The sequence below is a fragment of the Microtus pennsylvanicus genome, chromosome 15 (assembly GCF_037038515.1).
Source record: "Microtus pennsylvanicus isolate mMicPen1 chromosome 15, mMicPen1.hap1, whole genome shotgun sequence".
Taxonomy (NCBI): Eukaryota; Metazoa; Chordata; class Mammalia; order Rodentia; family Cricetidae; genus Microtus; species Microtus pennsylvanicus.
Window position 1 is genome coordinate 24,590,854 of NC_134593.1, and position 17,144 is coordinate 24,607,997.

Genomic DNA, 17,144 nt, shown 5'->3' on the forward strand with positions numbered 1-17,144 from the left:
GAAAATGAAATTTATGCCCTGCAATGCTGAAGCATGCACACAGAGTCCATATATGGCGGTTCTATTGAACTTGTCTACATTGGCTTTCATGGTCTAAGTTAATTAGGATGACTGACCTCTTCCTCAAGAGGGCACCAGATCTCATTACAGATGGTTGTGAGCCACCATGTGGTTGCTGGGAATTGAACTCAAGACTTTTGGAAGAGCAGCCAGTGCTCGTAACTACTGGGATGTCACCAAAGCAATAGAACAGAATAATTTGTAGGAGTCACTGTATCATGACCAGGACTGCTATGGTACATAGGTCTTCTTCCAAGTATAGTTTAAAGAGCACATCCAAGGATTTTGTACCATGACACTTAGTAATACATTCAAGTTTCCTCAACCAAAAGACAGTCATGTAGAACACTGACTCACAAGTTCCTCTCCTACCACACTCACGAGCAAGCCCTTGTGTAAGTTGTGATCTTAGGACGTAACAACTTTCCCCCTCACTGTTAACAAGGGCCAAGGTTTCCTTTGATCCTGCTGATGATATAGTGTCCCCTTGTATCTACCACAGGACTTACACAAAGTAGAAACTGGCATATCTGAACCTTAAGAAGAAGCTCATTCACTTGTTTCCCACAGAGTTTTCAGTAAGTTCATGTGGTGATATTTTGTTTGTGCTCTAACAAATAAAGTTTGTCTGAAGATCAGAGGGTGGAGCTAGTCACTAGTTAACCACAGAGGTCTGGAAGTCTATACAGACAGACAGGAAGTGACATGGCTGGGAGGAGAGAGGAATATAAGGCGGAAGGAGACAGGAGCTCATTCCTTTTTCAGCTGAGAAGTTAGCAAGGTAGGAGTTGGCTGTGGCTTGCTCCTTTGTCTCTCTGATCTTTCAGCATTTACCCTGATTATCTGGCTCCGGGTTTTTATTATTAAGACCAATTAGAACTTGTGCAACAAGTTCAATTAGTTTTCACACATCTGAAGTTTGGTTCTTATGAAGCCATTACATCTCACAATGACTTGTTAATGTGGTATGAACTGTGTTTCGTGTCCTTGTAGACTATGGCTATGGGATGGCATGAGGAGCGTGGGGTTCTCTGTTCTACTTAATTGGCTCAAGAACTATTGAGAAACAGGGTTCAAACATTGTTAAAAATAACAACTGCTGGCAAAGCATCCACAAGAGAACGGGGAAAACTTTTAATCCACCTCAAAAGCATCATGATAATTTCTCTTTTAGCTATTTCTGTTTGGCCAGAAAGGAACCAGGAAGTATAATTTGCCAATTTTAAAATGCATTTAAGGACAGTTCATCTTCTTATTGGCTATGAGAAATGGATTGGGATAACTTTACTCGTCAATAAGTGGCAAAGTTTTGTTGTTTTTTTCCTCAAATAGTCTAATGGATTGAAATGAGGTCATGTCCAGGCTCCTGCTGTCTCATATAAATGCTAAGAACTTCCTTCTCTTTGCAGAGGTACAGGAGGTGCAGCTCATCACGCTCCACTCGAGTATTCCACAAGGGTAAGGAAGAGGAGAAACTCATTTTAAAATTCAACTTCCAGTACCTATTAATTCCAAAATGTCTACTTTATTCCCCAGCATTTCCTATTCTAGAACAGTGATAACATCAGAAGAGGGGGGAGGACCAGCTGATGGCAAAACCGTTTCAGGGAGGCAGAGAGCATGCGCCTTAATTCTCATTCACCACAGAGCAGAGTTCAGGAGCTTCAACTCTGCCAGCATAGAACATTTTTTATGGGTGAAGGAAAACAACAACAGTAAGCAAAGGGAAGACAACACTGAGGGAATGAAAGTGATTTCTGAGTCATTTTAAGTGGGACCTTTAAATCTTCCCATTATTACTTATCTCTGAATTGAACTAAAGACCCTAAAATTTTGAACAAAATCACAAAATACTGTACTGTCCCTCCTCTGAGCCTGACAGGTTTGGAGGAGCAGACCTGGGATAACAGTCTGCGACTCTGCTGAAGTTTGGGGTCTTCTTACACACTCATTCAATCACACTCAAGCTACACTTAGAACCATTAGCCCTCATGCCCAGTGCCTGTACCTCATATGCCTGCTGGGTCTAACAAAATGCTTGCCTGGAGCACAAAAAACATGTCGCTGAAGAGCCAGGTAAAATACCCTGATTCTCTCTGGCAATGATATTGTCTGTAACTCCATCCTGACAATGCACCTTAACACCAAGTCAGTGAGAAAACTGAATTTTGTAACTTTTATAAAAACGTCCTTTATAATATGGGGCGAATCAGAAGATTTTAAAGAGCCAGTGTGGCTAGAATGGCAAGTTACTTATTCTCATGTCTAGAAAAGGGAGTCTAGTCAGGCTCTGACTTTAGAAAGGAAGTCTGGGAAGACTGCTAACTAGTTTCAATCTTTCAATTCCTATGCTGTCCTATAAATCATCCCACTTAAACCACAATCTTGGATAACTGGCACTGAAAAAGCAAAAACACTCCACTTTGTTTATATGTGGGAAGAAAGTGGCGGCACAGACAACTTGGAAAATGGATAATAAAAAAGAATATGATTAGAGAACTCACTGCGGCATGGATGCAAATCAAAATGCAGAGACAGCCAAGCTTATAGGATGCAAGATCCCTTGCCACTCTAGCCCGAGTGAACGATGCTCACAGCAAGTCACTCCTGTTACTGGCATGTCCTGCCTCCTCTCAACCGACTGAAACATCCTGTCCCAACCACAGCAAGCAGCTTGTGTGTTTCTGCAGTGTCTCCTCTCCTGACGTTACTTTACGCATCCCACTGGTCTGACTGCCAGTCTCTTGTGTGAGGGTAGCCTGGGCCCCACCCATCGTTCACTTCTCCTACAGGACCAGAGCTTTTCAATATGCCTCATCACTATGTAGCGTTCCACAGAGAAAAATGAATGGGACTTCTTCATCCCACATTCCTCCAAAACAACAAAAAAAATGAGATGAAGTCTCTGTTTCCCAGGCTGACTTTGAACTTTGGTCTCAGGTAACCTTCATGTCCCAGTTTGACAAGCACCTGGAACAACTTATAGGCACTGCTATGTCCTGTTTGGATTGTTTTCATTTTAAAAGAAAGGCAAAGCAGACTTTAATTGATTAAGAAATATGAAAATGGTAAATTCAGAAATTTCCAATTCAACAAAAGTACTCTACGCCTTGATTAAGGTTCTATTGCTGCGAGAGACACCATGACCATGGTAACTCGTATAAAGGAAAACATTTAATTGGGACTGGCTTACAGTTCAGAGGTTTAGTCCATCATCATCATGGCAGGAAGCATGGCAGCATGCAGGCAGACGTGGTGCTGGAGAAGGAGCTGAGAGTTCTACATCGGGACACACAGGCAGCAGGAAATGAAAGCCACAAAAGCAACACTGGGCGTGGTTTGACCATCTGAGATGTCAAAGCCTGCCCCCAGTGACACAATTCCTCCAGCAAGGCCACACCTCCTAATAGCCACTCACAATGGGCCAATGGAGACCATTTTTATTCAAATCACAACACCATGAAAGTTATTAATACATATTATTATTATTGTTATCTAGATTTTATTCACTTATTTTGCGGGAGGAGGTGCATCAGAGGTCAGAGGTGAACCTACATGAGTCAGTTCTTCCCTTTCAACATGCGACTACCAGGGACTTAACTCAGGTGGTCAGGCTTGGTGATAGGGGTCTTAGATCACTGAGCCATCTCACTGGCTCTATTTTTTTTTAAAAATCTTGAACATGTAGTGAAAGGAAGATTATGAACTATTAATCACATGGCATGTATGCTGTAGTCATGAAATCACAGCACTTCTACAGATGAGTATCATCTTTTTTCTTTTTATATGTAGGGGTGTTTTGCCTGCACATATGCCTGTGTACCATATTTGTGCCTGGTGCTGCGGAAGCCTGAAGAGGGTGGCTCCCCTTGGACTGGAGGTTATAGACAGTTGTGAGCTGCCATGTGGGTGCAAAGAATGGAACTTTAGCCCTCTGGAAGAGCGGCTTTTAACCACTGAGCCATCTTCCTAGCTCTGCAGTCACTACATTTGGCAAGTGGCTCGTCTAAAGGTACCTACAACAATGTGTTCTTAATCACTATATCATCAGCTATTAAACAAAAAGAAAAGAACACAAAAACACAACACCAACATTTAAAACAAATAATTTAAGTTGTATTATGTCTCTTAATCTTTACCTTTGTACACTTGTATCTGTTGCTTTATTTTACTATCACTCATTGTTATCAGTTTCTCAGAGACTCACCCAGCAGCCCGGGCTAGGCTGGAATTCATTATTCTTCCCAGTCTGGCTTCAAACTCAGCTTCCTGAGTGCTGGCCTGATAGGCTTGAGTCACCATGACTCCTCCTTGCCTTGTGTTTTATTATGAAAACGTAACTGCTTCACCTCATGTCATCTGCATCTTCCCTCGAGTTTACTAAGTTGTCTCTGTCCTTTGCTGTGGCATTCCACTTAACAAATCCACCACTACTGACTTAGACACTTGTAAAAAGCAATCACACTTAAATGGAAAGAGCTAAAAAACACACTCCATTTTTCTCTTGATGTTCCTAACTTGCCTGAGATCCAGGAGCTAAGAGGTACTTTCCTTAGCAGGCTCACTCAATTCAGCAACAATATAATACAGAAATAAACAAAATATTCTTGGGACTGTAAAGAAAGTTTTAGGGATGAAAAGAAAAATAAGAGAAATCAGTTTTTTTCTAAGTTACTATTTAGACATAAGTTTGCAGTTTTCTCATGCTATAAGAAATGAGAACGACCTGGATGAAGCGGGTGGGAGGTGAACAATGACTTTGTTTACCACTCTTTGTTATGAGAGATCATAGCCCTCTAGGATATTTCATTATCCTACACCTGTAAACACTCTATAAGACTATTGCTGAAGGAGGCATTAACAAACTATCTTTGGAAAACGGTCTTCTGACAGAGCCCAGTCAGGGATGACTGCTCACAGTACCCAGGCCATGCCAGCCTGCACTAGAACTTAGCTTCTGCAAATCTGGCTTTCCTGAATCCTCCCGGCAAGGAATTCACCAAAACTACAAGTGAAAAGAGACAGGAATGAGACTGACACCAAATCCAAGCATTAACACAAACTGTCCTGGGAAGAATTCCAAAATGCTGAAGACCAAGGGAATTAAATTACAGACCCCTCAAACAATATTCTAGAAACATGCTTTATAAGCCGATTGGTCTCTTCCATACTAATTCTCCCAGGAAGCAATAAGACACTTGTGTGGAATGCATCTGTGTGTCAGACACGTCTCAAACGCAGATTATACGCACATCAGGTTAAGGGCAGGGACACCAAGTTTAGAGCTTTGATTTAATTTGTGTTTGCCATAGTACTGTGGCTGCAATGCTATTTTCGCTCACGACAGCAGTTATTCTGAGAACCTATTTTTGGATACTTGAATTTTGGGGGAAGGAGACACGCACTCTCAGGCTTGTGTTCAGTGCTGCTTCCTTGGCTTCTGGGGGAGAATATTCTGGATAAACTTCTTAAAGTTGTTTTGTTAAGTTCAAAGGTCAAAAGAATAAAAACCATTTTCCTTATAATTCCAGGGCTCTATGTTGGTCTTATTTTCTATGACTTAAAGAAGAGGACCATGATAAAAACAATCCAAGAACAAAAGCATACTATAGGTATTCTGGTCAAGAAGAACAACAAACATGCAGCAGAACTCCAAGTGCACAGACACATTCATTTCTATCTTCTTGGACACGATGACATACAGGCATTCAATCACTCGACTAGAAGTAACAGCATGGGTAACTTTCTCACACCTCCGACTCCAGAGCTGGTGACCAGTCACTGCACCAACCTGATACCGCCAGGCCTCTCACACTTGTTCCTGAGTCTGGTCAAGGCTTCCCCCAAGTTGTTGCTTTCTTCCCATCTTACCTAACTGGGTTAAGAGCCTGTGGCCTGATTTCGAGGCTTCATTTACCTTCCTCATTGAAATGAAACAGGAGTAGGAGCAATAGCCAGGTTTTGCTCTCTGCATTCCAGTCACAGACCCTAACACTCCAGAGATACACTTGTTTCCAAAGCTAAAGGAACACCAAGGCCAGATTCCCGACAGATGCATAGGAAAGAGGACACTGGGAGACCTGGCTGCATCCTCCAGAATTCAGATCCAGCCTGCTCATGACCTTCTTCCACGGTGACTGTTTCTAAGCTCTCTGCCAGATACTGCCTCACTACCAAGAAGCAGTTGATTGACTGAATGAGTGAATGGGCAGGTTCCTGGGATGGAAATCCCAGAATGTGTCTCATATCATCTGCAGATGTAGACCTTTCAAGTGTGCAACATAGTTAATGTTTTCCATCTTGTGAATATACAAACCACTGAGGTAAGTCTAGCTTAGTGCTAATATATAGCAAAAGTTTAATACATAACTGATCTAAGATTATCCAATACTGTCATTCTAAATTCTCTATTAAAATACTCAAATCTTCTTTAAGACAACAAATACTGTTCTAAAGAAGAAACATGACCAATCTACACAGATAGAATAAACCTGTGATTCCTCATGTTCCTATGGCCCAACATCAATTATTTTCTTAACGTTTGTGCTACATCTTTTCCTATAAAAACCCTTATATGTTCTTAGCTAAACAGAAGGCTAAAAGGCATGTTAATCCAGGGCTAACCAAGGCCTACTTCATGTACTAAGAGCACTGTATACACCCAGAAGAAAATGGCTTTCTCTTCAAGGGACAGGACTTATATGCAATAAGCACTGTCTAGAGAGCCACATGTAACTCAGCTGTTCACTGGACTGTATGGCCTCTGCAAGTCACCTAAGCCCCCTGAGCCTTGGCTGCCTCATTTGGAAAGGGTGGCAATGGGGGTCAACTGTGGAGGGTAGTCAGGGGATGCTCCTAATGGTGTCTTCCTTTTTTATGTTTTGTTGAGGTATGACTCACTTGTGGAGCAGTTTACATATCTGAAATGTGCTTTTGTTATATTCATAAAAGCAATGTGAAAAAAAGCAATGTAAAAAAGCTCTTCAGCTGTTTCCTGACCCCCAGGCCTCTATCTTCCCCAGTCTGAGGAAATACCAACTATGTTCTTTTTCTACAGAGTTGACTATTCTGGGTATTTCTATAAATAGAACCACATAATATTGCCCCTTGTGATAATCAATGTTTCTGGGAGTCACTATTGGGAAAGTCATGTACGTATGAGAATGCAAGAGGACAGCAGAGAAAAAGAGCAACGTTCATAATGTTAACATCATGACCGTCTATGGTAAGCACAACGCTCTGATAAGTAGTGGGGAAAATACATCACTGAAGTGCTTTGGGTGGTAAGGCATAGGAAACCGCACACACAGTCTCTGCACATGCGTGCACATGCCAGCAGGCATTGGACGTTCTCCTGTCAGTGCTTTGCTTTTCTCAGTAAAATGTGAATTAGGTCACCACAAGAGAAGGAGGTTGAGGTGTTTTCAGAGAGAAAACAAAGTGTAAAATAATTTTAAGAAAGAGGAAAGGGTGAGCCAGGAAGGCAGTGAGTGCTTGACAGAACCGAAGAGCTACTTGATGTTCATGGCCATGAATTTAAAATTAGGTAAATCAGCAGGGTTTTAAGAGTTGGTTTTTTTTTTTCACTAGCTACATTTAGCTGGGGGAAAACACGTAGAAACTGTGTAAGTCGAAAGATGTAACCAGACATCACCTGTACCCGAGGTATGAGCTAAAAATAACTTCATGATGGCACTCCCATTTCTAATGCCATGACAACTTTCTGAGAGTCATGCCAGGTAACTTCATAGTTCCTGTTAGCCGGAATAGGCTTACTCTGAAAACAAGCACTCTCAGCAATAACTGCTTCATACTCATCTTCATCAACGTACCAACGCCCTACATTCCCAACAATTCACTAGGAGGGTTGGGTGAGTGGCTAGAATCAACCCTTGTCTAATTCTGAAGTTTATCTTTCCTTTTTCTATCATTACATCTTATAATAAGAACTGGGATCTAGGGATGCTGAAAGGTTCTTCCAAGGCCAATCTATTTTCTAATGGTGCAGACACTGTCTCTTTGGTGAGTGGCCTGACCATCTCCTTTTATCCTCTTGCTGCTGTCATTCCCATGCTCAGCCCATAGCTAGTTATATTATGTCTTTCCTCAAATTCCTTTCTGATAGCTATGCCTTCTATTCATCTTATTCCTTTGTCTTTTTACTATAATTTCGGCCCTTATTACTTAGGCCCAGATTATTCTAACAGCCTCCTAATCTGGCTTCCTATAATATTAAAATGTCCACAGCAGGTAAATTTGTACAAAGATTAATATTTACACAGAGTTAAAAAGAGATGGGAGAAAAGGAGAATAACTTCTGCTAGACACCAAGATTCTGGGGGCATAATTATACTTTAATTATGTGGTAACAGTTGTGTAACATAGATACATTCAGGGCTTTAAAATACACACTTTCAACAAGGGAGCTCTATCTCAGTAAAGTTATTTTTTCTTTGTTTATATGTTTTAAGGGCATTTACACTTGTGTGTGGAGGTCATACGATGATTTGTGGAGTGGCTCTCTCCTTCAACCTTTATGTAGGTTCCGGGGATTGAACTCAGGGTGCCAGGCTTGCACAGCAAGGGTTTTACCTGCTGAGTCATGTCAGTGGCCTTTTTGGTTTCTATACTTATTCATCCAGACCATTACTGACAACATTCAGGCTGTTGTCAGTGGTCTGATACTAGATGACAGTGTTCTTCTCTGTCAGTATATCTTTGACAGTATATATTCCAGTATAAGTTTGTGGAATCAGGAATGTTGTTGCAAAGGGCAAATCCATTAGTCATGGCCTCTGACACTGCCTAGCTCTCTTCCATTGAAGCTGCTCCATTTTGCATTTCCATAATAATGAATCAGAATGCGATTTCTCTAGAGCCTAATCAAGAGAAAACTTGGCCAAACCTGGTGATTTTTGCTCGTGTGACAGGTGAAGAATGGTATCTCAATGGAGTTTGAATTTGAATCACTCAATTCAAGGTTAGTATCTTGGCTAGGGTGCAGTGGTTTACACCTGTAAATTCAGCACCTGGAGGCTGGCACTGGAGGACTGCCATGTGTTGAAGGCTAGCCAGGGCTAAAGTGAGACTGTCTCAAGAAAACCCAAACAAGAATGACAATAACTTTAGGACTTTTGTACGTGCTTAAACGGCTTCTGCATTACTTCTGTGCCACTTCTTTTAGTCCATCTTTCTGCAGAGCTGCTGGTCTTATCTCATTTAGGAATTCTTTACATACTAAGGGCGATAAAAGTTGCAAATATTTTATTCCAATTGATTTTACTACTTTGCTTAGTTTTATCCCAGCAGTCCTTTCCATTTATATCTATCCATCATTTCCTTTCTGCTTTTTGATTAGGAGGCTCAGTTAGGAAACATCTCTCCCATTTCCAGATTTCTTCTATGAAGAGACACTCTATGTTTCCTTCTTTTTTGTATTATGAATTCACTTCCCTAATTGATTTGAAATTTATCTTCCTGTATGGAGTGAGGAATGGAATAGTCTTTACTTTTATTCTATACCAACATATTTGAATAAGGCTTACTTGGCGGTGCTATGTATTTATTCAAACATTCAGTCTAGCCAAAAGTGTGATATACTACTCTAAGGCCAGGAGATTTTATGTTCCACTTCTGAGAATACAAATCTCCATTTTTGGAGGACGCAGATCATTTAGACAATTGATACTCAGTGCTTTGAAAGGCTTTCAGCATTTCTGAGAACTCAGGCCTGAGCCACACCCTCTCTAGCTGTGCCAGGTTAAGATGAAATGAAGCCAGAAGAAACTCAGTCCTAGGTGAAGATATTCATTAATTAAAATTGAGACTAAAAATATGTTAGAACTAAACAGGAACCTTACAAAAAGATAAAATGTTATATATCTTTTTGTCTAAAATTAGTCAGTGTGATTCATGGATAGATGTTGCTACCTTGAAAGAAAAGGTAGACGTAAAGGGAAACCTAGTCTCTGAGTCCCTGAGGTTCAACTCCTAAAACATAGAGAGAATGTAATCCACTGTTTTCATGGTCTCAATGTTTAATCCATTCTCATATTGACTTTGTGTAATAAATGCACTTTAATATCTTAATGAAAATTTAACTGACTCTTATCAGTATAATTAGAACCCACACTAGGCACAAAATAATATCAAAATTTATCAGAGGAAAATATATAATGCTGTGAATAATTTAAGGTAGACATTATTTTCATTCCCATCTTCTATATGGAAAATTTGAAACAAACTTTCAGAAAGAATCAGACTTCCAGATGAGGGAAAAGGAGCAGGCTGCAGTCAGATTTTCCAGAGCACGAGTATCCCCTGCTCACTTCAGTCAATCGGGAAGAAACAGGTTCACAGTTATGAGAGAGAGAGAGAGAGAGAGAGAGAGAGAGAGAGAGAGAGAGAGAGAGAGAGAACTGCACAGCCATGGATAACTGACAGGCCCACTTTGGCTACCTATTCACTTCACTTATATCATTTGAACTTCACCACTGTAATGAAGTAGGTGAAAGAGAGAGGGCAAACGTCCTGAATAACATATTGCTGGTACTGACACTTTCATTTTAGAGACAAGGAAGATACAGTTTCCGTCTCTGACCTGATCAGAGTCAGATCAGGTTTTGGTACTTCTGAATCTTCATCAAGTGTTCTTTCCAGGATGCCACACTGGTGGTCAGATTAGGTAAGAATGACCCTGCTGCTTGTCTGTCAACCTCTCCACCAAGTCAGAGTCCTATAGATATCACTTATGCAAGGAGTGTGTGTGGAAGGGTACTTAAAGGACAATTAGAATATATACTAAATACAGCAATGTGTTATAAAAGATGGGGAAAATGAAACTGCCAAAAAGTGTTGAAACCAGATATGGATCGGGTTTTGTTAAAGTTTTAAACCTTTGGAGACCCATCTTTTGAGATCATCCCCCTGTTGCAGAAAAGTGAGTCTCAGAGCTGTCCTTTACAGTTCAGCACTGATGAAAATAAAGACTTCACAGTGTTTTTTCAAAACAATAGAGAGATATACATTTAAAAATATTAACTCTAAAGACTGTTATGCTACAGATGACAAAATTAAATTGTATGTAAGTCAAATAGGCCAATAAACGCTAACCCCAGCTTTGTGAGTTCTCCTATTTCAACCATTCTAGAAGTCTATAATATTCGTAGAGTTAGAATCTGAACCTCAGATTACTTGTTGGAAATGAAACTGGTCTGGGAAGCATTTCCCAGCAATAGGAGAAGTACCTTTCCATAACAGCTAGGCACTCCTTTCTCCAGGTAAATCTACTCCCCCGCCGGAGTCGGAAGGTTCCAGGTGTGGCAGAGACTGGAGGAGGTGTTTGTCTCCATTCAGGGTCCTCTATTGGAATAGGGGCTGGTCTCATACTTAACGTAGCCCCTGGAATAAACAAAACATTTTTTAGCATATATCTTGCAATTAAAAAAAAAATCAGTATTACAAGGATACCATGAAAACAAGACAATGCGGTCTGAGTATAAGCTTCTTGATACTGAGACTTGAAGGCCAATATATTTAATATTGTTATAAGGAAAATAATGAAACATGATCAAAGAGCTATAGAGATGGCTAGGTGGTTAAAAGCACTGACTGCTCTTCCAGAGGACACAGGTTCAATTCCCAGCACCTAAATAGCAGCGAACAACCATCTGTAACTCCAGTTCCAGGGTATTCAATGCCCTCTTCTGGCCTCTGCAGGCACTGTACACATATGGTTCACAGACATATATACCAGCAAAACACCCATACACATAAAACAAAAATGACTGAAACAGTAAAAGCTTCTTCCTTCAAAAGCCTGCAAAAGTCATCCTAACTGCCACCTTTCCATCAGCTCATGTGTCTGTTAGCTCCTTCAATGGATTTCACACAAAGCATGAGACCTATTTCTTCATAAAAAGCACTGGACTTTCCTTGTTGAGGCTTTTTTGAAATTCCTTCACTAGGCCAGATGTGGTACACATCTGTAATCCTACTACTTGGAAGTCAGAGGCAGGAAGATCAGGAGTTAAGGTTAGTCTCAGCTACGTGAGACCTTGTTTCAAAAAGAAAAGTGTAAAATACAGCAGCAAAGAAAATAAGAAGGTATTTCATAAGCCGTTAGTGAGCAGGATCCAGGCCCTATAGGTCTACCACCTACCAATGCCGTATTGTTCACCTCTGACAGAACAACTTCGATCTGAGAGGTTCACTAATTTAGACCAGCTATCTCCAAATAGCCTCAGCGAGTTATAATTCACTAATTCTCGACTTATCACATGTCTTTTCCCGTGGTTTGTTCTAGACTTGAGGCTAGCCTCAAATCAGAAGCCACACCGTCTCTAGCTTCTATGGGCTTAGCTCACAGATGTGCATAGAGCTTGGCATGCTGCCATGGCAAGTCTCTGCCTCCCCTTCCTCTTTTACTCCTTGCACTGCTAAATTCATCTTTCCCAAACACAATTATAGTTATATCACTCTTTTGATTAAAGCCTCCAAGAAGTTCCCTTTGGCTGTAGTTTACCAAACTCCTTTTCTTTCTTTCCTTTGAGACAAGGAGTAAGGCAGCACAGAACGCCTACCTCCATCTCTCAGTGTTGGAAGTATGGGCATGCTTCATCAAGCCCAGCTTATCGGAACTCTTAATACTGTCCTAGAAAGGCAAGTTGGAATTCAAAGGGTTTATGTACATAAGAATACATGTTAATTTCACACAATGACCATGTTTCTTCACGATAGGAACTATTTTCTATCATATCATCAAATAACCCCATGGATAATGTCTCTATTTGAATATACACACACCCTTTCTGAGACAGGGCCATTCTATGTTGTTAGGCTGGCCTTTAGCTCCTGGCCTCACTAGTTTCCCTGGTCTTAGCCTCCCAAGTAGTTGGAACCACAGGTACACAAAAGTGGTCCCAGCTAAACTCCTTTCCTAACAGCATCATCTTTTTTTTGTATTTTCTTGGATGGAGACCAATGGTTTAAACAATCTAGATTCTCCTTTTAAACATGTCGTCTGTCTCTCCCTTCTTAGTAAATCTCTTCTTCAAACTGCAAGCTAAACTATCTCATCTCATTTTTAATTTCTTTATTCCCCTCCACATATTATAAAGCCAGTACTACACAAATTTCATTAATTTTATATTCAAAATAAATCCAGGATAAAATGTTCTTTTTATATGTATTGAAGGTTTACAACAGGTCAGCATCATCTCTCACAACCATAACTGCCCAGGACAGGACTAAATATGGATCTTCACAGTAAGCCATGACTCCCCGTCATTGTGCTCTTAGATTTGGGTTCATCTATGACATGGAGAAACCCCAAGGCTAGATCACAGGGAGCCCTGCACCTGCTCTCTACATCTCCTGGGATGCTGTGCTTAGAGAATTAAGATCAACCACACACAGTAGCAATGTGGAAGTCTGCACAGAATGAAAGATATCCACCTGATCTCCAGGTGCCTTTGCCATTCTACCTGAGCACCAGACAAGGCAGGGAAAAGGCTATTTTGTACACTACGCCACAATATACATCATATGGATCATTCTATACCCAGCTGACAGAAATAAATACCCAGACATTCAGTCCCAACAAAGGCATGTTGGTAGTCAGCCCCAAGGGCTCATGAGTCCTTCCTTGCCTCCTGGCAGTTGTGCCTTTGTGGGGTGCTTCCCCATTCTGTACTCATGTGTGAGAAACAGCAGTGGCAGTGAGAGCATGTCTCGTCCAGACTGAGACACTAGGGCATCTTTCTTTGCTTTCTTTCTCAGATCACTTCCTCAAGGGAGAAGTTGCTAGGTGAGAATGGATGATGGGGCTCTTGAGGAATTGCTGTCTCTGGCCATGAGGCAATAAGGAACAGGGACAGCCAACATCCACGTGAGTGGCCTTGCAAGTGGACCATCTAGTTTCAGTGACTGTAGCCCTGGCTGACGGCTTGACTAATAGCTCATGAGGATGCTGCTCCTGGATTCCTGGTCTATAGAAATAGAAAATAAATCTTTGTTGTGCTAAGCCAAAAAAAAAAAAAAATGTAGCATGGTCTGTATCACAGCAGATAATTAATACAAGTCATCACAACCATCTCCAGCTGTTATTTCATCATATCCTCCAACACTAAGCATATTATATATTAAAATGTACCAATCTGGCAGAAAAAAATACCTTTAAGATAAAATACCTTACTAAGAGTAAAGATGAGCACCTTCTTGTTTATTGCCTATTATCTAACTTTTGTCAGTTTATGGTCCTTTTGTTATTGAGCTATAGATTTTATTTGAGTGGAGATACAACATCAATTACCAGTTATATAGCTGTAATTATTCATTTGTCATTTGCTGTATCTTTAATTATGGTATATATTTTTATTTTAATTTACATGTAGTTAAGTTTGTAAGCTTTTTCCATGCAGTTAATGAGTGTGATTTTTTTGTATGAAGGCCAGTAGGTTTGAATCTCTTCTATTATTACCAGTAAGCTGAAATCTTTTATACTATAGCCAATGGGTTTGAGAAAAGGGCTTGGGGACACAGCAGGTATGTGCTCTGGCTGCTCTTTAAGAGAACCCAGGTTTGATTCCCAGCAGCTACCTGATGACCCACAACTGTCTGTAACTTCAGTTCCAAGAGAACTAATGGGAAGAGGATTCTGCAGTCTGCAGCCCTGGCTGACGGCTTGACTAAAAGCCAGAGGAAGCAAGATGTGGCACATGGCCAGCACAGACAAGAATAATGGGTTAATGTACGATGTAAATTAATAAGAAGAGCCTGAGATACTAGGCCAATTAGTTTAAAATTAATGTAGACCTTGGTGTACTTATTTGGGACTAAACAGCTTGCAGGACTGGGCAGGATAGAAACCTTGGTCAACAGAATGGTATCCATGTGGACAACTGCATCCACATAAAGCCTGAGAAAGCTTGGGAAATAATTCTTGACAGAAAAGAATAGAGTTAAGCATGGCTTATTGATAGCAGCATTTTCTCAGGTGGGCTCTGCTTGCTAGAGACAAGCACTCTCATTTAAGAGAGGCTTCCTGACTCAGCTTTAGTTGTCAAACCTTGCAGCTCTTATAAGAGGTCCTGCCACAAAACACTTAAATGGTGTTGATGAAAAGCTGACCGTATGCTTTTTGGTGGTGGCAGGGACCTTGAAACGCTATAGAGTTCTGGTAATAAACATGGTTCTGTCCAGCACCTCTGCGATGAGGCTGGAATCTCAGAAAGCTAAGGAATAGGCTGGATCCAGCTGTCAAAGCCACGGATTTATTTTATTTATTTTATTTTATTTTTTTTTTGATTTTTCGAGACAGGGTTTCTCCGTAGCTTTTGGTTCCTGTCCTGGAACTAGCTCTTGTAGACCAGGCTGGCCTCGAACTCACAGAGATCCACCTGTCTCTGCCTCCCGAGTGCTGGGATTAAAGGCGTGCGCCACCACCGCCCGGCTCCACGGATTTAATAATAGCCATATTGCGTAGCAAATTAAAGAATCATGGGGTCAGAAAAAGAGATACAGGAAAAATACTTTCAGACAAAAAAACCTCTAAACAGTATACAGTGTGTTTAAAAATTTTACACAGAAAAGAAAAAGAATAAATTCCTTAAAATAAAAAAGAAAGAAAAAAGAGAGTAGTTAGGTGTGGTGGCACTTGGGAGGCAGAGGCAGGCAGATCTCTCTGAGTTCAAAGACAGCCTAGTCTACAGAGTGAGTTCCAGGACAAAGATACACAGAGAAACCCTGTCTCAAAAAGCTAAAAATTAAAAATAAAAATAAAAGAAATAAAGTTTAAAATAAAGCCACGTAAAGATGAAAAACATACAGAGAATCTGGATACTATATGTTATTATGCTCTCTTTGAATTGTTTGAATGCTGAGGAAGGAGCAACAGCTGCTAAAAGATATTTGTTTATAAATGCTGCTGGATTAATCCAAGATACATATTTTGAAAATACCTTGACTTCAAAATTGAAGTCAAAAGGTATGTTACTTTGGAGAAAGGTTTGGCTTTTTTCCACAGGAAATGAGAGGCTATGGTTTCATTCTGAGCTAAGAAAAATCAGGTCTGATCAAGGAAGACCCCCCCCCCCCCGAGAAATCTCCGATAGAAGCAGATGGCCCAGATGTCCGAGTTCTACATCCAGAACAGTTTAAAGACTGCTGACTGAGAATGTCAAGCCTCATAGGATATACCAGTCAGGACTTGATCATAATTCTAAATTTTCTTTAGGTTCCCATAAGATTATCAGTTCCCCCAATCAGCAGGAAGTAGCCTAGAAAACTACACCCACATCCCCAAAAAATGAATTATAGATGTTTGCCTTTTTTAGAATGTTGGTTACAACCTGTTACAAATGGTGGTCAGAAAAAAGCTAAACAAGGGAGATTCGATTCAGAATTCTTGTTTTGAAAAAGGGGGGGGTGTTGTGGGACAATGGTCTTTTATCCTGTCACCTGTATTATTTTTTAATAAAATGCTGATTGGCCAATAGCCAGGCAAAAAGTATAGGCGGGACGACCACGCAAGAAGTAGAGGTAGGGCAACGAGAATTCTGTGAAGAGGATTCTGCAGTCTGCAGTCATGACCTAGATGCAGAGGAAGCAAGATGTGACTGCCTGGCCTAATAAGGAACCAAACCACATGGCTAGCACAGACAAGAATAATGGGTTAATGTATGATGTAAGAAAGAGTTAATAAGAAGAGCCTGAGACACTAGGCCAATCAGTTTATGAGAGAGAGAAAAAGAAAGAGAGAGAGAGAGAGAGAGAGAGAGAGAGAGAGAGAGAGAACTAATGACCTCTTCTGGCCTCTGTGGACACCATGCTTATAAACGGTGTATGGACATACATGCAAGCAAAACATTCACTCACATACATACACAAACGAACAAACAAATAAATATTTAAAGGTTTGTCAAAATAATCTGGGCCTGATTCAAAGTCTCCAATTCTTCCCAAAGCAAGCAAGGATTACAGCACGGCAGTTTAGGATAAGAATCTACCTAATTAAAATTATAACAATTTTGTTCCAGAAAGAAAATGTCCAAAGCAGCCAAACTACCTAACATTACAACTAGTCA

At 40.6% G+C, this 17,144-nt stretch overlaps 1 protein-coding gene across 15 annotated transcripts in view; it reads right to left on the reverse strand.

Annotated features, from left to right (window-relative positions):
* Positions 1-17,144, reverse strand: part of Hmbox1 (homeobox containing 1) — a 134,746-nt gene that overhangs the window by 28,957 nt on the left and 88,645 nt on the right. For all 15 annotated transcript variants that reach the window (XR_012907973.1, XR_012907974.1, XR_012907975.1 and 12 more), the window contains exon 6: positions 11,307-11,460. Coding sequence is in view for 12 of the 15 variants with exons in the window: in XM_075949817.1 (XP_075805932.1) it covers positions 11,307-11,460 (154 nt within the window). In the remaining 3 variants the exon portion in view is untranslated. The remainder of the gene's footprint in view (positions 1-11,306; positions 11,461-17,144) is intronic.